The sequence below is a fragment of the Bos mutus genome, chromosome 26 (genome assembly GCF_027580195.1).
Source record: "Bos mutus isolate GX-2022 chromosome 26, NWIPB_WYAK_1.1, whole genome shotgun sequence".
NCBI classification, from domain to species: domain Eukaryota; kingdom Metazoa; phylum Chordata; class Mammalia; order Artiodactyla; family Bovidae; genus Bos; species Bos mutus.
Genome location: NC_091642.1, coordinates 36,000,940 through 36,028,505, shown reverse-complemented (window position 1 = coordinate 36,028,505; position 27,566 = coordinate 36,000,940). Strand labels below are relative to the sequence as shown.

General features: G+C 41.0%; 1 protein-coding gene across 2 annotated transcripts in view; it reads left to right on the top strand.

Moving 5' to 3' along the window:
• Window positions 1-27,566, top strand: part of PLCE1 (phospholipase C epsilon 1) — a 372,454-nt gene that overhangs the window by 36,724 nt on the left and 308,164 nt on the right. For both annotated transcript variants that reach the window (XM_070363815.1, XM_070363814.1), the window contains exon 2: window positions 6,450-8,007. In XM_070363815.1, the coding sequence (XP_070219916.1) occupies window positions 6,805-8,007 (1,203 nt within the window). In that variant the 5' untranslated portion in view covers window positions 6,450-6,804. The remainder of the gene's footprint in view (window positions 1-6,449; window positions 8,008-27,566) is intronic.

Below are 27,566 nucleotides of genomic sequence, written 5' to 3'. Positions count from 1 at the left end.
CTTCCAAGATGGCTCACTCAAGCAGCTTTTGGCAGGAGGCCATAGTTCTTCCCACCAGCAACTCTCATTATGGGAAAATAATTGATTTCCCCCAGAGAAAGCAAGAGAGGAAGCCCCAAGGAGAAACTCCAGTGACTTTTATGACCTATTTTCAGAACATACACTGTTACTTCCACCACATTCTCTATGCTAGAAGGAAGTTGCTAAGTGTGGCCCACATTCGAGGAAAGGGGAATTAGGCTCCACCTTTTGAAAGGAGTATCGTAGAATTTGTGGACGTATTTTAAAACCACACACTATCCTATAGAGTTGAGTGAGAATTGCATGAGATAAGAATTGCAAAGTGCTTAATAGGACTTCAGCAGCATCTACCTTGAATTACCTTCCTCATGGATTAGAAAGGACAAATGAACCTGTCAGTCTGAAGGCTTTCACTTGAAAAATTATTCTATAAAATGGAGCAAAGATATCAGAATTAAGCTGATGCCATTAGCAATTAAAGTATTCAGTATAGTTCTTGGCATGAAAAGTTGTTCATGTTTTGAATTTTTAAAAGCGAGTAAAAACAGCATGTACAGTGTGATCTGGTATTTGTGCGATTATATACTTTTATCTCTCTATGTTGATACATAGGGAGCATTCTAGAATGAGGTGCCTCATAGTATTAATCATGGTTATCTCTGGGTGGTAGAATTTGTGTTAAGGTAAACACAAAATTGTGTTTTTATGCTTTGTTTGAATTGTTTTACACTGAGCGTAAATCTACAAAAATAAGGGAGGCATTTTCCAAAGAAAATAAAAAAGAAACTAAGCTGGAAAGAAGACATGAAAGGTGGAAAGGTTTAGCCTGTTGAGCCAGAATGTTGCTTCTCTAAGTGGACTAGTTTATTCCCTGTGGTGTATCTGATTGATAGGCTATCCTCTGATCCTTCAAGTTTGTTGTGAAGACTTGTATTTGCTGAGAGCAGGTGAGAGTTTTGTGGCTGTGTTTTGCTTGAGGGGACATATATTAAGAGAAGAAGGGAAAAGTGTGGAGAAGCAAGGAGAAGAGGGACATCTGTGTGGCAAAGAGCAAAGACAGACCAAACCCGGTGTTGACAGCAGAGCCTGAATGCTCATAAGTTGCCGTGGGAAGAACAACTTTACCCATAAAAGAGCGATATACTTGTGATGGGCACTCTGTCAGCCCAGAGGGCCTTGAATATCTTCTATAATTGCACTTGTTGCATTGAACTGAAATCTGTTCAATTCTCCCTCCCTCTTAACAGACTTGCAAGCAGATCCTGGCTATCTAGCTCCCAACATAGAGCAGGGTTTAATAATCTGAAGAATAAAATAGCTTAAATTATTTTTAAAAATAATGTCATTCACCATTGAAAATGTTTATGTCTCCTAACATTCAACTGAGTAATTTATTCAAATGAAAGAGGGAGGTAAAATGTGTATATTTTATGGGAAAAATTGGAGAAACTACCCAAAGATGCTTTTTGAAAGGTTTAAATCTATCATTTGTTTCCCATTAGTCACATCTGTTCTTTTCCTTTTTTCTGTCTTGTTTTTTTAGTTACTTGAAAAAAAAAATTAAGATTCTAACGTTTTTACTTTCTTTCTGTATTTTTGGTTAAAGTGATAGCATTGGGGCTTATAGTATACATCTTAAGCTTATGACAACCTGACTTTAAGTAATATTACAGGGCTTCCCTGATAGCTCAGGTGGTAAAGAATCTGCCTGCAGTGCAGGAGACCCTGGTTCGATTTCTGGGTCAGGAAGATCCCCTGGACAAGAGATAGGCTACCCTCTCTAGTATTCTTGGGCTTACCTTGTGGCTCAGCTGGTAAAGAATCTGCCTGCAATGTGGGAGACCTGGGTTCCATCTCTGGGTTGAGAAAATCCCCTGAAGAAGGGAAAGGCTACCACTCTAGTATTTTGGCCTAGAGAATTCCATGGACTGTATAGTCCATGGGGTCACAAAGAGCTGGACACGACTTTTACTTCACTTCACCCAAATTCATGTAGAAAACAGTCTTATATTAATATATTTCCCTTTCTTCTCTTTTGACCTTTGTGCTGTTAATGTCATACATTTTACTTCTAAATTTGTTAGTAACTGTATAGTCATTGTTATTACTTTTACTTTAAATGGTCAATTCAGTTCAGTTCAGTTCAGTCGCCCAGTTGTGTCCGACTCTTTGCGACCCCATGAATCACAGCACGCCAGGCCTTCCTGTCCATCACCATCTCCCGGAGCTCACTCGGACTCACGTCCATTGAGTTGGTGATGCCATCTAGCCATCTCGTCCTCTGTCATCCCCTTCTCCTCCTGCCCTCAATCCCTCCCAGCATCAGGGTCTTTTACAATGAGTCAACTCTTCACATGAGCTGGCCAAAGTATTGGAGTTTCAGCTTTAGCATCAGTCCTTCAATGAACACCCAGGACTGATTTAATTTAGGATGGACTGGTTAGATCTCCTTGCAGTCAAAGGGACTTTCAACAGTCTTCTCCAACACCACAGTTCAAAAGCATCAATTCTTCAGTGCTCAGCTTCTTTACGGTCCAACTCACACATCCATACATGACCACTGGAAAAACCATAACCTTGACTAGATTGACCTTTGTTGACAAAGTAATACCCCTGCTTTTCAATATGCTATCTAGGTTGGTCATAACTTTCCTTCCAAGGACTAAGCGTCTTTTAATTTCATGGCTGTAGTCACCATCTGCAGTGATTTTGGAGCCCAGAAAAATAAAGTCAGCCACTGTTTCCACTGTTTCCCCATCTATCTGCCATGAAGTGATGAGACAAGATGCCATGATCTTAGTTTTCTGAATGTTGAGCTTTAAGCCAACTTTTTCACTCTCCTCTTTCACTTTCATCAAGAGGCTTTTGAGTTCCTCTTCACTTTCTGCCATAAGGGTGGTGTCATCTGCATATCTGAGGTTATTGATATTTCTCCTGGCAATCTTGATTCCAGCTTGTGCTTCTTCCAGCCCAGCGTTTCTCATGATGTACTCTGCATATAAGTTAAATAACCAGGGTGACAGTATACAGCCTTGACGTACTCCTTTTCCTATTTGGAACCAGTCTGTTGTTCCATGTCCAGTTCTAACTGTTGCTTCCTGACCTGCATACAGGTTTCTCAAGAGGCAGGTCAGGTGGTCTGGTATTCCCATCTCTTTCAGAATTTTCCACAGTTTATTGTGATCCACAGAGTCAAAGGCTTTGGCATAATCAATAAAGCAGAAATAGATGTTTTTCTGGAGCTCTCTTGCTTTTTCAATGATCCAGCGGATGTTGGCAATTTGATCTCTGGTTCGTCTACCTTTTCTAAAACCAGCTTGAACATCTGGAAGTTCACAGTTCACATACTGCTGAAGCCTGACTTGGAGAATTTTGAGCATTACTTTACTAGCATGTGAGATGAGTGCAATTGTGTGATGGTTTGAGCATTCTTTGGCATTGCCTTTCTTTGGGATTGGAATGAAAACGGACCTTTTCCAGTCCTGTGGCCACTGCTGAGTTTTCCAAATTTGCTGGCATATTGAGTGCAGCCCTTTCATAGCATCATCTTTCAGGATTTGAAATAGCTCAACTGGAATTCCATCACCTCCACTAGCTTTGTTTGTAGTGATGCTTTCTAAGGCCCACTTGACTTCACATTCCAACATGTCTGGCTCTAGGTGAGTGATCACACCACTGTGATTATCTGGGTCATGAAGATCTTTTTTGTACAGTTCTTCTGTGTATTCTTACCACCTCTTCTTAATACCTTCTGCTTCTGTTAGGTCCATACCATTTCTGTCCTCTATAGAGCTCATCTTTGCATGAAATGTTCCCTTGGTATCTCTAATTTTCTTGAAGAGTTCTCTAGTCTTTCCCATTCTATTGTTTTCCTCTATTTCTTTGCACTGATCGCTGAGGAAGGCTTTCTGATCTCTCCTTGCTATTCTTTGGAACTCTGCATTCAGATGCTTATATCTTCCCTTTTCTCCTTTGCTTTTCATTTCTCTTCTTTTCACAGCTATTTGTAAGGCCTCCTCAGACAGCCATTTTGCTTTTTTGCATTTCTTTTCCATGGGGATGGTCTTGATCCCTTCTCCTATACAATGTCATGAACCTCTGTCCATACTTCATCAGGCATTCTACCTATCAGATCTAGTCCCTTAAATCTATTTCTCACTTCCACTGTATAATCATAAGGGATTTGATTTAGGTCATACCTGAATGGTCTAGTGGTTTTCCCTACTTTCTTCAGTTTAAGTCTGAATTTGGCAATAAGGAGTTCATGATCTGAGCCACAGTCATCTCCCAGTCTTGCTTTTGCTGACTGTATAGTGCTTCTCCATCTCTGGCTGCAAATAATATGATCAGTCTGATTTAGATGTTAACCATCTGGTGATGTCCATGTGTAGAGTCTTCTCTTGTGTTGTTGGAAGAGGGTGTTTGCTATGACTAGTGCATTTTCTTGGCAAAACTCTATTAGCCTTTGCCCTGCTTCATTCCGTACTCCAAGGCCAAATTTGCCTGTTACTCCAGGTGTTTCTTGACTTCCTAGTTTTGCATTCCAGTCCCCTATAATGAAAAGGACATCTTTTTTGGGTGTTAGTTCTAAAAGGTCTTGTAGGTCTTCATAGAACCATTCAACTTCAGCTTCTTTAGCATTACTGGTTGGGGCATAGGCTTGGATTACCATGATATTGAATGGATTGCCTTGGAAATGAACAGAGATCATTCTGTCGTTTTTGAGGTTGCCTCCAAGTACTGCATTTCGGACTCTTTTGTTGACCATGATGGCTACACCATTTCTTCTGAGGGATTCCTGCCTGCAGTAGTAGATATAATGGTCATCTTAGTTAAATTCACCCATTCCAGTCCATTTTAGTTTGCTGATTCCTAGAATGTCGATGTTCACTCTTGCCATTTCCTGTTTGACCACTTCCAATTTGCCTTGATTCATGGACCTGACATTCCAGGTTCCTATGCAATATTGCTCTTTACAGCATCAGACCTTGCTTCTATCACCAGTCACATCCACAACTGGGTATTGTTTTTGCTTTGGCTCTAACCCTTCATTCTTTCTGGGGTTATTTCTCCACTGATCTCCAGTAGCATATTGGGCACATACTGACTTGGGGAGTTCCTCTTTAAGTATCCTATCATTTTGCCTTTTCATACTGTTCATGGGGTTCTCAAGGCAAGAAAACTGAAGTGGTTTGCCATTCCCTTCTCCAGTGGACTACATTCTCAATTAGTTATTTAAAATGTAAGAAAAATTGTATTTATCTACATATTTAACATTTTTCATACTCTGTTTCTTTTTGTAGATCCAGATTTCTATCTAGCATATTTCTTCTACCTAAAGGACTTTCTTACCATTTCTTATTTTAGTGAGCCTTTTTTTTTTTTTTTTGACTGCATGGCTTGTGGGATCTTAGTTTCCCAACCAGGGATTGAACCCATGCCCCTTCAGTGGAAAGATGGATTCCTAATCACTGGACCTTCAGGAAAGTCCCTTTTTATCTTTGTTATATGTAAGTTTACTCTTGATGAATTCTTTCAGCTTTTCTATGTCTAAAAGTCTTTATTTCATTTTGTTTTCAAAAAATATTTTTGTTGGGTATAGAATTCTAATTTGGCAACCCACTCCAGTATTCTAGCCTGCAGAATCCTGTGGACAGAGGAGCCTGGTGGGGTGCTATCTATCAGGTCGCACAGAGTCAGACATGACTGAAGCGACTTAACGTGCATTGCATGCATTGTAGAAGAAAATGGCAACCCACTCCAGTATTTTTGCTTGGAGAATCCCAGAGACAGAGGATCCTGGTGGGCTGCTGTCTGTGGGGTTGCACAGAGTCAGACATGACTGAAGTGGCTTAGCAGCAGCAGCATATATATATATATTTTTTAAGTTTTTTTAATAAACTTTTTTTTTTTTTTAATAAACTAAATTGGCTTGCCTTATTCCTAATGAGAAGCCTGCTAGCGTCCCTATGTTTTCTCCACTCTACTTTATGTGTCTTCCTGCTCTAATTTCCTTGGCTTTATTGAAGTCTCAACTTCTTTTTAAATTAGACACACTGTTTGGTTTCATCTGAGTCCCTCCTCCTCCCCAGTAGCCTAAAAACTCAAAAGGTATAAGCTAGGGCATTTATAGAACTCACCTTATTTATTTATTCTTCTTTCTGGAATTACTATTCTATGTTGCCTGTTATTCAGTATCTCAAAACGATTATTTCATTATTTTTTCTGACTTTTTTCAGTTGTTTAAGGAAGAAGGATAAACCTGATCTCTGTTATTCTGTACTGGCTGGAAACAGAAGTTTGAAATATTGAATAAAAAAAATAAGTACTTAAAACCAACTTCTGATTCATATTTTGCAGTAGCTTAGAATTATGAGGTCATTTTTAAAAATTTGTTTAGTGTTTGACATTATCTCTTTTTCTTACAGGATACATTCAAACTGGATTTTTAAATCATTGTAAGCCAGTGATGGATCAGAAGTTACAGAATGCAATGCCGAATAAAAGTCTCCGAAAGAATTGCTTCAAAGAACCGAAGAAAGAAAATTGATCTATTTCCTTAATACCTTGATCTAGAAAAACATACTGCACATGGTAGGAACTGATAACTGGGAAAGTTTATTTTGGTCTTAATATACCTAAATGAGAGGAACTGGTCACTTTGTTTCTCAGAGGGCTTATACACCTGAGATTATGTTAAAAACCAGTAGTTTCATTAACATCTTGACATGATCACAGGAGAGGAGAAACAGAGTGCTAGCTGAAACCCTGCACCCGGTCAAGATGACTTCTGAAGAAATGGCAGGTTCTGTTCTCAGACCTGTGAGTCAGAGAAAAGTGATCTCTGCTCAGTCAACTGTAGATGAAAGTAATGATAAGGTCTCGGGCATCAGTGTTCCGAAGTCTCATCCTGTCAGGCAGAGTGGGGAGACTTCTCATACCATCTCGCAACCGACCAAACTTACAGAAGAATCTTCTGGAAGCAACGCGCCCCAGATTTTCTCAGTAGCAAGGGAGAAAATAACCAGTGACGAGAACAGTAATGAAAAGTGCTGGGAGAAAAGCATGCCAGATTCTGTGAAAAACCTTAACATTAACTGCAACAGCATATTGAAAAACCATCAGCACGGCCCTCCTCAGAGCCAGTTTTATGAAACGTGCAATTCTATCACAGAGGAAGGTCTGTGTTTGGAAACTGGAATCCCTTCTTCACTGGAAGGAAAGGTGTTCCCTGGAATTCAACTGGAAATAGACACATCTCCCATGGGCATGAGTCCATTAGGAACTCAGTCGGCCATCATAGAGACAAGCAGGGCACACCCTGAAAGCAACATGGCAGTGTTTCACTTGCGTTACGAAGTTGACAGAAGAATGTCAGACAGTTTCTGTCCCCTGTCAGATAACTTGATTTTGGATGATTGTGGAAACTGTGTACTACCTGCCGTTGGTGAGGAACAAGAGAAAAATTACATGGCATATACTTGCAAACTGATGGAATTGACAAATAACTGTGACAATAAGAATAGGCAGCTGCAGTGTGATCATTGTGACCCCTTGAATGACAAATACTTGTGCTTTGAAGGCGCTTGCCCAAAGGCCAATGTGGTATGTTCAAGTGACAGCTTTTGCAGGGAAGATTTTACTGACAGTCCACCTGCCAAGACCTTTCTGAGCCATTTTGAGGACTTCCCCGATAATTGTGAAGAGGTAGAAGAAGAATTGTTCAAAAATAAAAAGGAGCGGTCTGCTTGGTTAGTGAGGAGATTTTGCAAAAATGACAAGGAAGTTAAGAAATCTGTGTTTACTGGGACAAGGGCAATTGTGAGAACTTTGCCTTCTGGTCACATTGGACTGGAGGCTTTGAGTTACATTGATCAGAAGAAAAATGGTCTCTTATTGCCTCCTGGGAGAGTCATGGAACGGCTGTCAACAGTGGTGGTTAGGCAAGATGGTTCCCAAGGTCTGTCAGAAGCCCAGTGGTATCCGGTAAGAGTTAAAGTTTCTTTTAATCCATTTTTCAAAGTTGGTTTTTTAAAACTCGAAATCTCCATTGTCTTAATTCATGGGAAATGTTCAGTTCTGGCCAGTGATTCTTAGGGGAAGCATTTATAGTTACTGGAAATTAGTAGACCTAACAGATACTGGAATTGATACCTGTCAAGACTGAGTTAATTCCACAGCAACATAAGTCACAAAATACACGTAAATATGCGCTCAGAGAAGTTAGGGAGAGTCCCTGATTACTGTATGCGGGCTTATAAAACAGAAACTCCTGGGAGTGGGAAGATGGTTTTGTCAACTGATTATTCAGCTGTATCCTTCAGAGATACATCTGTCCTCTTCTGCCATGGAGTTCATCATTGTTTTTAGGTTGCAAGGCTTAAAAGAACTTAAATCTCATTTTCTCTGTTCAATTCCTCTAGCCAGTGTTTCCTGTTTCTTCCCTCTTAACCCTTTTTATGCCGTGGCCTCTTTGGCTATTTGGTGAAGTCTTTGGGTTGAGAAGAACACTTTTAAATGCATCAAATGAAATACAAAGGATCATAAAGGACACAGATTATGTGGATAGACATATATCAAGATATTTTTGAAATTGTAATATAGGAGGATACTTCTTTATTAACACACTAAATAATGGCAGCTAATGATGAGATAACTACCATAACTTCCAGGTAGTGAAGAATGTTAGTAGGGAATGGTTTACCTGGGATTTTCCCAGTTTTAGCACTGCAAGTCCCATGTTCTGGGAAGCCGCTCAGTCTTGGACAAACCAAGACAAACGAATTAATTAGTTACCTTAGTTGTAAATACTATTTTAGAGTCTCTTCCATGACTATAATATATGGCAATATCTGTGATTTCTATTGGTGACAAAATCACAGGTACTGCTAGTGTTACTGAAGTTTGTTGCTTACATTCATAATGGGAGGAAATGCTAAACTTCTATTTGAGGTTAATAAAAGAACTTTTTCTCATCCAAATTTCTGGACTCTCTGAGTTCTATCCATAGTTCCCCCTCTTTAAGATTCCTGCTCTGGAAACACACACAAGTAGTTGCCCACTCTTGGACCTGATCTTGGCATCAGAAGCCAGCACCATGTGTTCTCTTGTGTTTGTTTGTTTTTTTTCCTTCTGTGGCTAAGTAGCCCTACTTCCTTCAACTGATGTTAGTGGAGAAGCTGTTTCTATAACTTTTGCATTCCAGTTTTACACAATTCCTTAAAACCTGGTCCTAAAAATAAACCCAATCTAAAAGAACATCCTTTTATTGAACTATGACTAGCATATTTTTATTTTCATCATCATCAATTGTGGGAACTAATATTTATTGTGAATTTACATATGCTAGGCACTGGACTGAATAACTTACACACTTCATTTCATGAAATCATCTCAACTACCTTCTGATGTGGTCTGATTATTCATCCCATTGTATCATTAAGAAAACAGAAGGTCAAGGAAATTCTATACCTTCAGTTCAGTTCAGTGCAGTTGCTCAGTTGTGTCTGACTCATCCATGCCCCATGGATTGTGGCATGCCAGGCCTCCCTCTCCATCACCAACTCCCGGAGCTTGTTCAAACTCATGTCCATTGAGTTGGTAATGCCATCCAGCCATCTCATCCTCTCTTGTCCCCTTCTCCTCCTGCCTTCAATCTTTCCCAGCATCAGGGTCTTTTCTAAAGAGTCAGTTCTTTGCATCAGGTGGCCAAAATGTTGGAGTTTCAGCTTTAGCATCAGTCCCTCCCATGAATATTCAGGACTGATTTCCTTTAGAATGGACTGGTTGGATCTCCTTGCAGTCCAAGCGACTCTCAAGTCTTCTCCAACACCACAGTTCAAAAGCATCAATTCTTCGGCGCTCAGCTTTCTTTATAGTCCAACTCTCATATCCATACATGACCACTGGAAAAACCATAGCTTTGACTAGACAGACCTTGGTTGAAAAATAATGTCTCTGATGTTTAATATGCTGTCTAGGTTGGTCATAACTTTTCTTCCAAGGAGCAAGCATCTTTTAATTTCATGGCTGCAGTCACCATCTGCAGTGATTTTGGAGCCCAAGAAAATAAAGTCAGCCACTGTTTCCACTGTTTCTCCATCTATTTGCCGTGAAGTGATGGGACCGGATGCCATGATCTTCATTTTTTGAATGTTGAGTTTTAAGCCAGCTTTTTCACTCTCTTCTTTCACTTTCTTCAAGAGGCTCTTTAGTTCCTCTTCACTTTCTGCCATAAGGGTGGTGTCATCTGCATATCTGAGGTTATTGATATTTCTCTGGGCAGTGAACACTGTGTGTAATGACCATGACAGACCCAGTGAAAACCAAATCATCTATCACTAATATTCATGCCCACAAGCATTCAAAACAGAAAAATAGAGCTGTGCAGAACAACAAGGGAATTCAATATATACTGATCAAGAAAGATGTTCAAGAAGATAACAAATGAAAAAAATATAAAGCACAAGTTTCCAACCATCTTCTATTGAGGTATAATGCACACATCATTTTAAAGTGTACAAATCCGTGCTTTTTAGTACAGTCACAAGATGGTGCACCCCTCACAACTATCTAATTCCAAAATAATTTTAACACCTCAAAAAGAAACTCCTGGGGCTTTCCTGATGGCTCAGTCGTAAAGAATCTGCCTGCCAATGAAGGAGACATGGGTTCAATCCCTGATCTGAGAAGATCCCACGTACTGAAGAGTAGCTAAGCCCATGCACCACAATTGTTGAGCCTGTGCCCTAGAGCCCAGGAACCACAACTTCTGAAGCCCCCGCACCCTAGAGTCTGGGTTGCACAGCAAGAGAAGCCACTGCAAAGACAGGCCTGCATACCACAGCTACAGAGTACCCCTGCTCACCGTGATTAGAAAAAAAGCCCAAGCAGCGATGAAGACCCAGCACAGCCAAAAATAAAGATAAATAAGTAAATAAGAAACCTCTTAACCATTAGTGACCACTCTCTATTCCTCCCCTTCCCCTGGCGACCACTAATCTGCTTTTGGTCCCTGTGGATTGCCAATTCTGGACATTTCCTACAAGATCTGACTTCTTGTGACTGGATTCTTTCACCTAGCATCATGTTTTCCAGGCTCATCCATGTCATGACATATATCAGAACTATATTCTTTTTTATGAGCAAATAATATTCTTCTATATGGATGTACCAGATTTACTCATCCATTCATCAGTTAAAGGACGATGGGTTGTTTCCACTTTGGGGCTGTTATGAATGATGCTGCTATGAATGTTCCTGGACAAGTTTTAGAGTGAACATATATTTTCATTCCTCCTGGTAAGATACTTAGGAGTGGGATTATTGGGTCATATGGTAATGTCATGTTTAACATCTTGGGGAAGGAACAAAATGTTTTCTAAAACCACTGCTCCATTTTATATTCTCAGTAGTAATACATGAGAATTCCAGTGTCTCCACATCCTCACCAACACTTGATACTATTCATTTCATTTATGAAAGCTATCTCAGTGGGTGTGACCTGGTAATTCATTGTGGTTTCAATTTGCATTTCCTTAATAACTAACGATGTTGAAAAGTTTTCCATTTCCTTGTTGGCCGTTTATATATCGTCTTTGGAGAAATATCAATTCAGATCCTTTCCCCATTAACGAAAATGGATTTTTTTTGCCTATTTACTGTTGCATTGCAAGGCTTCTTCATATATTCTTACCAGATACATGATTTGCAAATATATTCTGTTGGTATGCTTTTGCCTTTTTGATACTGTGCACTGATGCTCAGAACATTTTAATTCTGATGAAGTCAACAGTTTACCTACTTTTTTTCCTTTGGTTGCTTGTGCTTTTAGTGTCATATGTAAGAAATGATTTCCTAATTCATGAAGACTTACACCTATGTTTCCTTCCCGGATTTTAATAGTCTTTGCTGTTGTTGCTGTTCAGCCGTTGTGTCTGGCTCTTGGCAACCCCATGGATTGCAGCACGCCAGGCTTCCCTGTCCTTCACTACCTCCCAGAGTTTGCTCACACTCATGTCCATTGAGTCAGTGATGCCATCCAGCCATGTCATCCTCTGTCATCTCGTTTTCCTCCTACCCTCAATCTTTTCCAGCATCAGGGTCTTTTCCAGCGAGTCAGCTCTTCACATCAGGTGGCCAAAGTATTGGAGCTTCAGCCTCAACATCAGTCCTTCCAGTGAATATTCAGGGATGATTTCCTTTAGCATTGACTGGTTTGATCTTGCTGTCCAAGGGACTCTTGAGAGTCTTCTCCAGCACCACAGTTCAAAAGCATCAATTCTTTGGCACTCAGCCTTCTTTATGTTCCAACTCTCACATCTGCACATGACTACTGGCAAAACTATAGCTTTGACTATATGAAACTTTGTTGGCAAAGTGATGTCTCTGCTTTTTAATACAATGTCTAGGTTTGTCATAGCTTTTCTTCCAAGGAGGCAAGTGTCTTTTAATGTCATGGCTGTAGTCACTGTCTGCAGTGATTTTGAAGCCCAGAAAAATAAAATCTCCCACTGTTTCCATTCTTTCCCCAGTAATTTGCCGTGAAGTGATGGGACCAGATGCCGTGATCTTAGTTTTTTGAATGTTGAGTTTTAAGCCAGCTTTTTCACTCTCCTCGTTTACCTGCATCAAGAGGCTCTTTAGTTCCTCTTCACTGTCTGCCATTAAAGTGGTATCATCTGCATACCTGAGGTTGTTGCTATTTCTCCAGGCAATCTTGATTTCCAGCTTGTGATTCATCCAGCCTGGCATTTCACCTGATGTACTTTGCATAGAAGTTAAAGAAGCAGGGTGACAGTATACAGCCTTGATGTACTCCTTTCCGAAATTTAACCAGTCTGTTGTTCCATGTCCAGTTCTAACTGTTTCTTCTTGACTTGCATACAGTTTTCTCAGGAGGCAGGCAAGGTGGTCTGGTATTCACGTCTCTTTAAGAATTTTCCAGTTTGTTGTGATCCACATAGTCAAAAGCTTTAGCACAGTCAATGAAGCAGAAGTAGATGATTTCCTGCAATTGTCTTGCTTTTTCTATGATCCAATGGATTTTTGCAATTTGATCTCTGGTTCCTCTGCCTTTTCCAAATCCAGTTTGTACATTTGTGAATTTTCAGTTCACGTACTGTTGAAGCCTAGCTTGAAGGATTTCGAGCATTTCTTTGAAAGCATGTGAAATGAGCACAGTTGTACGGTAGTTTGAACATTCTTTGGCGTTGCCCTTCTTTGGGATTGAAATGAAAACGGACATTTCCCAGTCCTGTGGCAATTGCTGAGTTTTCCAAATTTGCTGGCATATCGAGTGCAGCACATTAATGGCATCATCTTTTAGGATATGAACTAGCTCAGCTGGAATTCCATCACCTCCACTAGGTTTGTTTGTAGTAATGCTTCTTAAGGCCCACTTGACTTCACACTCCAAGGTGTCTAGCTCTAGGTGAGTGACAACACCATCGTGGTTATCCTGGTCACTAAGACCTTTTTTTATACAGTTCTTCCATGTATTCTTGCCACCTCTTCTTAGTATCTTCTGCTTCTGTTAGGTCCTTGCCATTTCTGTCCTTTATTGTGCCCATCTTTGCATGAAATGTTCCCTTGGTTTCTCTAATTTTCTTGAAAAGATCTCTAGTCTTTCCCATTGTATTGTTTTCCTCTATTTCTTTGCATTGTTCACTTAAGAAGGCTTTCTTATCTCTCCTTGCTACTTTTTGGAACTCTGTACTCAGCTGGGTGTATCTTTTCCTTTCTTCTTTGCCTTTCATTTCTCTTCTTTTCTCAGCTATTGGTAAGGCCTCTTCAGACAACCATTTTGCCTCCTGACATTTCTTTTTCTTTGGGATGTTTTTGGTCACCACCACCTGTACAATGTTACGAACTTCTGTCCATAGTTCTTCAGGCAGTGTGTCTATCAGATCTAATCTCTTGAATCTCTTTGTCACTTCCATGGTATAATTATGAGGGTTTTGATTTAGGTCACACCTGAATGGCCTAGTGGCTTTCCCTACTTTCTTCAATATAAGTCCAAATTTGGCAATAAGGAGCTCATGATCTGAGCCACAGTCAGCTCTGGGTCTTGTTTTTGCTGACTGTATAGAGCTTCTCCATCTTCAGCCACAAAGAATATAATCAGTCTGATTTCGGTGGACCATCTGGTGACCTCGATGTGTAGAGTTGTGTCTTGTGTTGTTGGCAGAGGATGTTTGTTATGACCAGTGTGGTCTCTTGGCAAAACTCTGTTAGCCTTTTCCCTGCTTCATTTTATATGCTCCAAGGCCTCACTTGCCTATTACTCCAGGTGTCTCTTGACTGCCTAATTTTGCATTACAGTCCCCTGTGATGAAAAGGACATCCTTTTTTTTTTTTTTTTTGGTGTTAGTTCTAGAAGGTCTTGTATGTCTTCATAGAACTGTTCAACTTCATTCTCTTTGTCATTAGTGGCTGAGGCATAGACTTGAGTTACTGTGATGTTGAATGGTTTTCCTTGGAAATGAACCGAGATCATTCTGTCATATTTGAGATTGCACCCAAGTACTGCATTTCAGATTCTCTTGTTGACTATGAGGGCTACTTCATTTCTTCTAAGGGAATCTTGCCCATAGTCTTAATGTCTTACTTTCAGATCTTTGATCCATTTTCAGTCTATGTTCGTATGTGGTGTGTGAGTCAGGGGTCAAAACTCATTGGTGTGCTTGTGGATACCTTCCTGCTCCAGCAGCATTTATTGAAAAGACTAGTGTTTCCCTGCCAGATTTTTTCAGCACTCTGTTTGGTTGATAATCAGTTAACTATTAATGTGAGGGCTTATTTGTGGACTCTCAGTTTTATTCCACTGATTCCTATAGTATCCACATGCCAGTACCACCTAGTCTTGATTACTGTGGCTTTGTAGCAAGTTTTGAAATTGGGAAATGTGAGTCCTCTAACACTATTCTTCTCTTTCGAGACTGTCTTGGCATGCTTCCCTACAAAGGTTAGGATAACCTAGTCAATTTTTGCAGAGAAGGATTCTGATAGGGACTGCGTTGAACCTAGTTTGCTGTGGGTGGTATTCAGTTCACTTCGGTCGCTCAGTCGTCTCTGACTCTTTGTGAGCCCGTGGACTTCAGCACATCAGGATTCTCTGTCCATCACCAACTCCCGAAGTTTACTCAAACTCATGTCCATTGAGTTGGTCATGCCACCCAAAACTCTTATCCACTGTCATCCCCCTCTCCTCCCGCCTACAATCTTTTATAGAATCAGGATCTTTTCAAATGAGTTAGTTCTTTGTATCAGGTGGCCAAAGTATTGAAGTTTCAGCTTCAACATCAGTCCTTCCAATGAATATTCAGGACTGATATCCTTTAGGATGAACTGGTTGGATCTCCTTGTAGTCCAAGGGACTGTCAAGAGTCTTCTCCAACACCACAACTCAAAAGCATAAATTCTTTGGCACTCAGCTTCTTTATATTCCAACTCTCAATCCATACATGACTACTGGAAAAACCATAGTTTTGACTAGACAGACCTTTGTTGGCAAAGTAATGTCTCTGCTTTTTTACTATGCTGTCTAGGTTGGTCATAACTTTTCTTCCAAGAGCAAGCGTTTTTTAATTTCATGGCTGCAATCACCGTCTGCAGTGATTTTGGAGCCCCCCAAAATAAAATCTGTCACTGTTTCCATTGTTTCCCCATCTAATTGCCATGAATTGATGGGATCAGATGCCATGGTCTTAGTTTTCTGAATGTTGAGTTTTAAGCCAACGTTTTTCACTCTTCTCTTTCACTTTCATCAAAAGACTCTTTATCTTCTTTGCTTTCTGCTGTAAGTGGGCTGTCATCTACCTATCTGAGGTTATGGATATTTCTCAGGGCAGTCTTGATTCCAGCTTGTGCTTCATCCAGCCCAGCATTTTGCATGATGTACTCTGCATAGAAGTAAATAAACAGGGTGACAGTATACAGCCTTGACATCCTCCTCTCCCAATTTGGAACCAGTCCATTGTTCCATGTCCAGTTCTAATTGTTGCTTCAGAGTCTCAAGGAAATTCTGTACCTTACCCAAACTTACTCAGCTAGTAATAGGTATAACTAGGATTGCAACCCAGGAAATTAACACTCTTAATTTCTCAAGATCTAGAAAAATATAAAATTTGATTAAGCTTTTAAAGTAACAAAATAATTTTGTTCTTTTCAGTGTCTGTTGATTTGAGTGGCTCCACTCATTGATGCATGTGGTATCTCACATTTGCATCAGAGTTGTGTGTTCAACAGTGTGGCTCTAACCCTGCTTATGTTTTAGAATCAGTGTCCAGGTTCCACCCCAGACTCTCTGAAGCAGAACCACTGGGGTAGGGCACAGCATCAGTATTTTTTTCCAAGTTTTCTCCAGGTGGTTCTATGATTCTATGGAGTTGAGAACCACTGACGAGGAGCTTAAACTAAGATTTTTGTGTTTTGGTCAGGACATTTCAGGAATATTTGCTCTTCTGTAAATTCCCTGGTGGCTCAGTGGTAAAGAACTCGCTTGCCAATGCAGGAGATGCAGGTTCAATCCTTGGGTCAGGAAAATCCTCTAGAGAAGGAAATGGCAATCCACTCCAGTGTTCTTGCCCAGGAAATCCCATGGACAGAGGAGCTTGGCGGGCACGGGGTAGCAACAGAGTCGAACACAACTTAGCGACTGAACAACAATAACAAACTCCTTAACCTGGCTCCAGCTCTCAGGAGTGTCAGGGCTGTCCTAGGGGCCTGCCTGAACAATGCCAGCCTGGAGGCCCTTCTGTCTATACATTTGATGGGCAGTTCAACCCAGCAAGTGTCAGGGAGTTTGGTTTTGAATCTTCACCTGGTTCCTTAAGAAACCTGAATCATGAAGTGGGGTCAACTACCCACATGCTCCCCAGTGATTCTGGGGGATTTTGTCCACACAGAAGAAAATAGCTTGTCCCGGGCACATGTGTCCTGCCAGCACTGTGGTGACTTGTCCAGCGCTTGCCATGAAACTGCTGCTGATGGCAGCGGGTCTCACTAAAAAATGCATTGCTTTTAAAATCCACATACACTTGAAATTGAACATTAAGAACACAACAGAAATTTAAATACAGCAAAGTAAATGGAGGTAGATTACTTGAAACCATTATCAGAGTCCCCTAGACACTTATATAAGCATGAGAGTCGTGAATCGGATATCAGTTTCAGAATATTCTTTGGCATTCCTGTACTCATTCCTCCTTGCCACTTCTTCTAAGAATGTTCACCGGTCCCTAGCTCAAACCTATCCCTTTCTGTCCATCCTGGAGGCCTTGGGATGGGTAATTTCCAATGAAAAGAACCAAAAAGATGATGCAAATCATCTCTTCCCTGCTTCTTAGTCTCTGGAGGCTGGGAGAGGCTGCCATACCTCCTGCAGAGTAAACCTCAGGAACTTCTCTCTCCTTCTCTCTCTCTGGGCTTCCAGGAGGCTGTGGGCATTTTTATTAACCCTTAAGCTGAAGCTGGGGGATAGACTGATTGTCCTCCTGGTCTTTCTTTTTTTGGAGTTAATTTACAGTGTTGTATTAATTTCTGGTGCACAGCAAGGTGATCACTATGTATTATTTTCATGTTCTTTTCCATTATAGTTCATTTTAAGATATCAAATATAGTTCCCTGTGCTATACAGTAGGACCTTGGTGCTTGTCCTCCTGTCATTTCATAAGGGTGATTTCTGAAAGGGAGAGCCTTTTCTGAACATTCAAACATGGCTGGGATGAATTTTTTCTAAAATACGGTATTGTCTCTGTATTTCCTTTTTTAGTTTAGGGTCTAAACTAAAGAAATCCTTATCCTTGCAATGTTTAAGAACACATGGATAAATAAATCACAGCCCCTTTCTGTAAATTGCTTTCTCCAACCTAAAAAAGCTACAGGCTCCCAAGGTTGTGTTCTTTTTCCTATTTTTTGATTATTTTACATACTGGCTCTCCAATCAGATTCTAAGTTTACTAAGGGAGAGAAGGGGCCCTGTCTTTTTGTTATACTCTACATAATGTAAGCACGATGCCAAGTATTAAGAAAACAGGACACCACCATGCTTAGAAACATGGTCTCTGGAGTCAGTTGGCCTGAATCGAAATTGTGAGTTTGACTTCATCACCTGCTGGCCCTGTGACCTTGGAGAAGTTGTTTAATCTCCTTGTCCCTAGATATCTTATAGGTAAACTGGGATTAATGATTCTTGGGGGGTTAAATGAAATACTACCATAAAGTCCTCAGCACAGGGCCAGCAGGGCACTCTCCTCACCTGGGACCTTTTATCCCTTGCTGTGGTGAACTGTCCCCACCTCCTTGTACTGCCTGGTGCCTTCTCACACGGGGCGTTTACAGTGGGGCATTTGAATGTATGATCCTTGATCTATGATGGAGTAGCTTCCATAGTCTTTCCTAAGCATTTAGAGAATGTGTTATTTATCTAATTACTACCTTTGCCTACATTAAAATTTTTTTCTTATATGCCTTCATCAAAATGACCCAATTAATTTATGTTTGCACAGCTGTGGAGAGAAGAATGGGTTTGAATGGGAGACGTTAGTGAGGATTAATGCTTGCTGACTGACTAACCATGATGGTATCCTCCTCCTCCTTCTGCCTGTTAAAAAATTAAAACCTACCCCTTATCCAGTTACACCTCCCCTCGCCTGCTCTCAATTTATTGAGAGCAGATGACATTTTTTGGCAAGTCACTAAAGTCTTCAGGTTAAAAGTTGATTAAGGGTGCTTTTCCTTTAAAAAAAAAAAACAAACTCTCCTTGCCCAAATTTCGGGGAGTTTAAGTACCTAAAGTTATCCTGAATATGAAGTACAAGAAGTTCCTGCCTCTGCTGGAATCACTCATGTAACTTCTCTGCATGCACTGAATGATAGAACCCAGAGAGAGCGAGCGGGCAGGGCAGACAACCCGCCAGGTCCTGTTTTATTGCTTCATTTATTTCCCTGCCTTGATCCACAAGAGGACTTACTGTGCAAGAATATGTAAGGCAAAATAGATAAAAATGAAGTTTTATTATTTAGAAATCGGACTCTAAATTAAAAAGCAGCTTCTACATTGCTAGTTCCTATCTTGCTTTTTTCCCTTCTAAAATGTGTCTTTCTTCTTCATATTTTATTTTCCTCTCCAGAGAAAATTAAGAGGCAGTGAAGAATATTTGAGTGTTTAACATAAATATCTTTGCCAGTATACATGTCTTGGATTCTTTATTTTCTCTATTATGTGTAAAGGGACCAAATGGTAATGCATTCATCTTCTAAGTTGTAGCTGTTATGGATGATCAAATATCCATTGAGCCCTGTTGTCCAGTGTTGTAATAGATGGCAGTTGAAATAGCAACATGTCTTGTTTTCCTGTCTGGAAATTTGGTCTCTCTGCAACTTGGATACAGTTTGGATCTTGAAATAATTAGAATTTCACAGGGTGCACAGGCTAAACTGAGAGGCTGTGCTTGGGGACATGCCAGACCTCCTCTTCTATTACTAAAGATTATGCTGAGGTCATGACACGGGTATAGGACAATACTGGCCCCTTCGTGCTGAGCAGAGTGAAAGGGAATCCAGCTCCAGCCAGGCCCTGTGCAGTTTAGTCACGTCTAGTGCATCAGTGGAAAATGTGACGGGCTGTCAGAGGCCAGCGCTGTGATGCTAGGACAGCTTTCTCTTAGTAGCTGCTTTGGGACAGTTTAGATGAAGTTACTCTCACATCACTGTCGTTCCACCAGCTCCTTGGCTAGGATTTGACCCCTCCTCCCCCCCGCCAAAAAAAAGAAGAAAAGGAAAAACAAACACTGACCCTGGACCCTAGTTTAAGGTGAATGTATTCATGGCCATTGTTATTCTTATGCTAGCTTTGGAACATGATCAGATTAGGATTTTTTTTTTTTTTTTCATTTTCTCCAGATGTCCTGCTTAATAAGAATTAACAGCTGTAGAGGCCTGGACCATCCCTGGAAATGGGCTCTGGTTAAGATGAGGCCTAAAAAGAATCAGAATTCATGGGAAAGATAAAGCATAGATGGAGGCTGGATCTAACTCACGCCGTGCAGTTTTACACGGGAGAAACTCAGGCTTCCTATAGAATGACTTCCCTATTGTCACAAGTGATGAAGTAGCCCTCTCCCCCCGTCCCTTCCCTGGATGCTGACTCAAGTACAACAGGCCTCTCAGGGCTAAAGGCCTCCTGGAATGGTACAGATTCAACATCCAAGGATTGAAGAATCATTAGCAATGGGGCAGAGGGGTGGGGACTGTGACCATTCCCTGACCCTCCATGATTAGACTAACTCAGAGCTCAGGCAAAGCCCTGCCTGAAAAGCTGTTCTCAGACAACGGTACTGGGGTCGTTTTCTGACCCTAAAGAGCCCCATCCAGTAGTTTTTTGTCCTTGTAGCTGGCCTGGATACATTCAGAGCCTCAGCTTAAACATGAGGTTACAGATTAGCTATCCAAACCCCAACCCCTTCCCTCCCATTTAGGTCATCACCCCTCAAAGCCTCAGAAAGAACTCCGCAGAAAACCACCTCTGCCTTCAGCAACACAAAGACACAGTGATTTTTAAGGAGAGCCCGTACTTTGAAACCCAATGGCAGATCTCCTTAGAGAGAAGAAGAAATGCTTTGACTTTTTTTTTTTTCTTTTCAAAATAGTTTTATTGAGATGCAATTCTCATATGGTACAGTTTGCCTGTTTACAGTGTATAATCCAGTGGTTTGGGGTATATTTACAAATGTGTGCAAACATGTCCACAATTTTAGAACTCTTTAATCACCTCATAAAGAAACCCTGAACCCATTAGCTGTCATCCTCCATTCTCTCCACCCCTCTACCCCTCCCTTAGCCCTAAGCCTCCACTAAGCTACTTTCCATATCCATGTTGTTGTTGTTGTTCAGTCACGCAGTCATGTGTAACTCTTTGTGACCCCATGAGCTGTAGCACACCAGGCTTCCCTGTCCCTCACCATCTCCTGGAGTTTGCCCAACTTCATGTTCATTGCATCAGTGATGTCGTCCAGCCATCTCATCCTCTGACACCCTCTTCTCCTTCTGCCCTTGATCTTTCCCAGCATCAGGGACTTTTCCAATGAGTCGTCTGTTCACATCACATGACTAAAGTCCTGGAGCTTCAGCTTCAGCATCAGTCCTCCCAGTGAATATTCAGGGTTGATCTCCATTAAGATTGACTGGTTTGATCTCCTTGCTTGTCCAAGGGACTCTCAAGAGTCTTCTCCAGAACCACAGTTCCAAGGCATCAATTCTTTGGCCTTCTGCCTTCCTTATGATCCAGCTCTCACAACCATATGTGACCACTGGGAAGACCATAGCCTTGACCTTTGTTGGCAGAGTAATATCTCTGCTTTTCAACATCCTGTCTGGGTTTGTCATCGCTTTCCTGCCAAGAAGCAATCGTCTTCTGATTTCATGGCTGCAGTCACTGTCTGCAGTGATTTTGGAGCCCAAGAAGAGGAAATCTGTCACTACTTTCACCTTTTCCCCTTCTATTTGCTAGGTAGTAATGGAATCGGATGCCATGATCTTAGTTTTTTTTAATATTTGGTCCTAAGTCAGCTCTTGCACTCTCCTCCTTCACACTCATCAAGAGGCTCTTTAGTTCCTCTTCTCTTTCTCCCATTAGAGTGGTATCATCCACACATCTGAGATTGTTGATGTTTCTCCCACCTATCTTTATTCCGGCTTGTAACTCATCCAGCCTGGCATTTCTCATGATGTGCTCAATGTAAAGGTTAAACAAGTAGGGTGACAGCAGACAGCCCTGTCATATTCCTTTCTCATCTTGAACCAATCAGTCCTATACAGGATTCTAACTTGCTTCTTGGCCTGCATATAGGTTTCTCAGAAGATAGGTAAGATGGTCTGGTATTCCCATCTCTCTAAGAGTTTTCCACAGTTTGTTGTGATCTACACAAAGGCTTTAGTGTAATTGATGAAACAGAGATAGATATTTTCCTGAAATTCCCTTGCTCCCTCTATAATCCAGTGAATGTTGGCAATCTGATATCTGGTTCCTCTTCCTTTTCTAAACCTAGCTTGGACACCTGGAAGTTCTTGGTTCGCATAATGCTGAAGCCTAGCATGCAAGATTTTAAGCATGACCTTACTAGCATGAGAGATGAATGCAATTGTCCAATGATTAGCACATTCTTTGGTACTACTCTTCTTGGGAATTGGGATGAGGATTGACTTTTTCCAGTCCTGTGACCACTGCTGGATCTTCCAAATTTGCTGACATAATGAACACAAAACCTTGATGGCATCCTCCTTTAGGGATTTAAATAGTCCTACATTCTAAAGGAGATCAGTCCTGGCTGTTATTTGGAAGGAATAATGCTAAAGCTGAAACTCCAGTACTTTGGCCACCTCATGCGAAGAGTTGACTCATTGGAAAAGACTCTGATGCTGGGAAAGATTGAGGGCAGGAGGAGAAGGGGACGACAGAGGATGAGATGGCTGGATGGCATCACCGACTCAATGGACTTGAGTTTGAGTGAACTCTGGGAGTTGGTGATGGACAGGAGGCCTGGTGTGCTGAAATTCATAGGGTGACAAAGAGTCGGACATGACTGAGTGACTGAACTGAACTGAACTGAACTGGAATTTGATTGCATTCCCTAGCTTTATTAACAGCAGTGCTTCTTAAGGCCCACTTGACTTTATTCCACAGTGTCTGGCTCTAGGTGACTAATCACACAATTGAGTTCATTGCTGCTGCTGCTAAGTTGCTTCAGTCGTGTCCGACTCTGCGACCCCATAGACGGAAGCCCACCAGGCTCCTCCATTCATGGTATTTTCCAGGCAAGAGTACTGGAGTAGGTTGCCATTGCCTTCTCCATTGAGTTCATTAAGACCTTTTTTACACAGTTCTTCATGTATTCTTTCCAACTCTTCTTGATCTCTTTGGCATGTACTAGATATCTACCATTTTTATCCTTTATTTTGCCCATTTTGGGACAGAATGCTCCCTTGATGTTTCCAATTTCCCCAAAGAGATCTCTAGTCTTTCCCCTTTTATTGATTTCTTCTATTATTAAACACTGTTCATTGAAGAAGGCCTTCTTGTTTCTTCTTGCTATTCTTTGAAACTCTGCTTTTAATTGGATGTACCTTTCCCTTTCTCCCTTACTTTCCACTTTTCTTCACTCTCCCACTATTCGTAAAGCCTACTTAATTAACCACTTTGCCTTCTTGCTTTTCTTTTTCTTTGGGATGGTTTTGTTCACTGCCCCCTGAACAATATTACAAACCTCTGTCCATAGTTCCTCAGGCACACTGTTATCTAGACCTAGTCCCTTGAATCTATTTGTTACCTCTACTGTGAATTCATACGGGATTTGATTTAAGTCATATCTGGCTGTCTTAATGTTTTTCCCTGTTTTCTTTAATTTAAGCCTGAATTTTGTTATGAGAAGCTGATGATCTGAGCCACAGTCAGCTCTGGGTCTTGTTTCTGCTGACTGTATAAACTTTCTCCATCTTCGGCTACAAAGAATGTAATCAATTTGATTTCAGTATTGACCATTTGGTGATGTCCATGTGTAAATTCATCTCTTGTGTTGTTGAAAGAGAGTATTTGCTATGACTAGTGCATTCTCTTGGCAGAGTTGAGTTAGCCTTTGCCCTTCTTCATTTTGTTCTCCAAGGCCAAACTTGCCTGTTACTCCAGGTATATCTTGATTTCCTACTGTTGCATTCCAATCTCTCTGATGGTGAATAGAACATCTTTTTTTGGTGCTAGTGCAAGGAGGTCTTCTAGGTCTTCATAGAACTGATCAGCTTCAGCTTCTTTGGCATCAGTGGTAGGGGCATAGACTTGGATTACTGTGATGTTGAATGGCTTGCTTTGGAAATGAACTGAGATCATTCTGTCATTTTTGAGGTTGCCCTCAAGTACTGTGTTTAGACTCTTTTGTTGATTAAGAGGGCTACTCTGTTTCTTCTATGGGATTCTTGCCCATAGTAGTAGATATAATGGTCACTGAATTAAATTTTCCCACTCCCGTCCATTTTAGTTCACTGATTCCTAGGATGTCAATGTTCATTCTTGCCATCTCCTGCTTGACCTCATCCAATTTACCTTGATTAATGGACCTAACATTCCAGGTTCCTATACAATACTGTTCTTTGCAGCATTGGATTTTACTTTCATCATCAGGCATATCAACAACTGAACATCCTATCTGCTTTGGCCCAGTTGCTTCATTTGTTTTGGGGCTATTGGTAATTTTCCTCCACTCTTCCCCAGTAGCATATTGGACACCTTCAGACCCAGGGATTCATCTTTCAGTGTCATATCTTTTTGGCCTTTTATACAGTTCATGAGGTTCTTATGGCAAGAATACTGGGGTGGTTTGCAATTCCCTTCTCCAGCAGATCAAGTTTTGTCAGAACTCTCTGCCATGACTTGTCTGTCTTGGGTGGCCCTGCATGGCATGGCTCATAGGTTCATTGAGTTACTCAAGCCTCTTCTCCACGACAAGGCCGTGATCCATGAAGGGGATCCATGTCTATGCTATGCTATGCTAACTCACTTCAGTCGTGTCCGACTCTGTGTGACCCCATAGATGGTAGCCCACCAGGCTCCCCCATCCCTGGGATTCTCCAGGCAAGAACACTGGAGTGGGTTGCCATTTCCTTCTCCAATGCATGAAAGTGAAAAGTGAAAGTGAAGTCGCCTAGTTGTGTCTGACTCTTAGCAACCCCATGGACTGCAGCCTACCAGGCTCCTCCGTCCATGGGATCTTCCAGGCAAGAGTACTGGAGTGGGGTGCCACTATAGATTTCCCTATTCTGGACTTTCATATGAATGGACTCACATGGTATGTGGTTTTTTGTGACTGGCTTTGTTTACTCAGTGTAATATTTTCAGGATTCAAGTTTCATTTATATTTTATCATATACTAATAGTATTAATATGTCACTTTTTATTGCTGAATAATATTCCATGGTGTGAATGTACCACATTTTCTTTATCCATCATCAGTTGGACATTGGTTTTTTTCTATTCTTTGGCTATTATGAATAATGCTACTGTGGACTTTCGTGTATAGGTTTTTGTGTGGACAGTGTTTCCTTAAGTGTATACTAGGAGTGGAATTTCTGGCTCCTATAATTGTGTTTAACTGTTTTGAGGATCTGCCAGACTGTTTTCTGAAGAAGCTGTAGCTTTTTACATTTCCACCAGCAATGTGTGAGAATTCTAATTCCTCCATATTCTGACCAACATTTCTTAGTGTTCATCTTTTTGCTCATGGCCATCCTGGTGGGTATGAAGTGATATCTCATTGTAGTTTTGATGTGCGTTCTCTTGATGACTGATGTTGCTGAACATCTTTTCATGTGCTTGTCGACCATGTGTGCATCTTTGAAGAAATCCCCATTCAAATCCTGTGCCCATTTTTAACTTGTTTTTTAAATTATTGAGTTCTTTATATATTCTAGATATGTCTATATCTAGAAAGTAGGGAAAACCACTAGGCCATTTGGGTATGACTTAAATCCTTTACACTTATACAGTGGATGTGACAAATAGATTCAGGGGATTTAATCTGATAGGCAGAGTGCCTGAAGAACTATGGACAGAGGTTCATAACATTGTACAGGAGGCAGCGACCAAAACCGTCCCCAAGAAAAAGAAATGTAATAAGGCAAAATGGTTGCCTGAGGAAGCTTTACAAATAGCTGAGAAAAGAAGAGAAGCAAAAGGCAAAGGAGAAAATGAAAGATATACCCATCTGAATGCAGAGTTCCAAAGAATAACAAGGAGAGATAAGAAAGCCTTCCGAAGTGAACAATGTAAAGAAATAGAGGAAAACAATAGAATGGGAAAGACTAGAGATCTCTTCAAGACAATCAGAGACACCTAAGGAAACATTTCATGCAAAGATGGGTACAATAAAGGACAGAAACAGTATGGACCTAACAGAAGCATAAGATATTAAGAAGAGGTGGCAAGAATACACAGAAGAACTATACATAAAAGATCTTCATGACCCAGATAACCACAATTGTGTGATCACTCCAGGATGTAGAGCCAGACATCCTGGAATGGGAAGTCAAGTGGGCCTTAGGAAGCATGACTACGAACAAACCTAGTGGAGGTGATGGAATTCCAGTGGAGCTATTTCAAATCCTAAAAGATGTTGCTGTGAAAGTGCTGCACTCAATATGCCAGCACATTTGGAAAACTCAGAGCAGTGGCCACAGGACTAGAAAAGGTCAGTTTTCATTCCAATCCCAGAGAGAGGCAATGCCAAAGAATGCTCAAACTACCACACAATTGCATTCATTTCACACGCTAGCAAAGTTAATGCTAAAAATTCTCCAAGCTAGACTTAAACAGTTGGTGAAGTGAGAACTTCCAGATGTTCAAGTGGGATTTAGAAAAAGCAGAGGAACCAGAGATTAAATTGCCAGCATCCAATGGATCATAGAAAAAGCAAGAAAATTCCAGAAAAACATCTGCTTCATTGACTATGCTAAAGCCTTTGACTGTGTGGATCACAACAAACTGTGGAAAATTCTTAAAGAGATGGGAATACCAGACCACCTTACTTGCCTCCTGAGAAATCTATATGCAGGTCAAGAAGTAATAGAACTGTACATGAAACACCAGACTGTTTCCAAATTGGGAAAGGAGTATAGCAAGGCTGTATGTTGTCACCCTGCTTATTTAACTTATATACAGAGTGTATCATGCTAAATAATGGACTGGATGAAGCACAAGCTGGAATCAAGATTGCCCAGAGAAATATCCATAACCTCAGATATGCAGATGACACCACCCTTATGGCAGAGAGCAAAGAGGAACTGAAGAGCCTCTTGATGAAAGTGAAAGAGGAGAGTGAAAAAGCTGGCTTAAAACTCAGCATTCAAAACACAAAGATTGTGGCATCCAGTCCCATCACTTCATGGTAAATAGATGGGGAAACAATGGAAGCAGTGAGAGGCTTTATTTTCTTGGGCTCAAAAATCGCTGCAGATGGTGACTGCAGCCACAAAATTAAAAGATGCCTGGTCCTTGGAAGAAAAGTTATGACCCATCTAGACAGCATATTAAAAAGCAGAGACATTAGTTTGCCAACAAAGATCCGTCTAGTCAAAGGTATGGTTTTTCCAGTAGTCATGTATGGATGTGAGAGTTGGATTGTAAAGAAGGCTGAGTGCCAAAAATTGATGCTTTTGAACTGAGAAGACTCTTGAGAGTCCCTTGGACTGCAAGGAGATCCAAGCAGTCCATCCTAAAGGAAATCAGTCCTGAATATTCATTGGAAGGACTGATGCTGAAACTGAAGCTCTAATACTTTGGCCACCTGATGCAAAGAACTGACTCTTTAGAAAAGACCCTGATGCTGGGAAAGATTGAAGGCAGGAGAAGAAGGGTACATTAGAGGACAAGATGGTTGGAACTCGATGGACATGAGTTTGAGCAAGCTCTGGGAGGCGGTGAAGGATAGGGAAGCCTGGCATGCAACAGTCCATGGCGTCACAGAGTCAGACATGATTGAGCGACTAAACAGTAAGTCTAT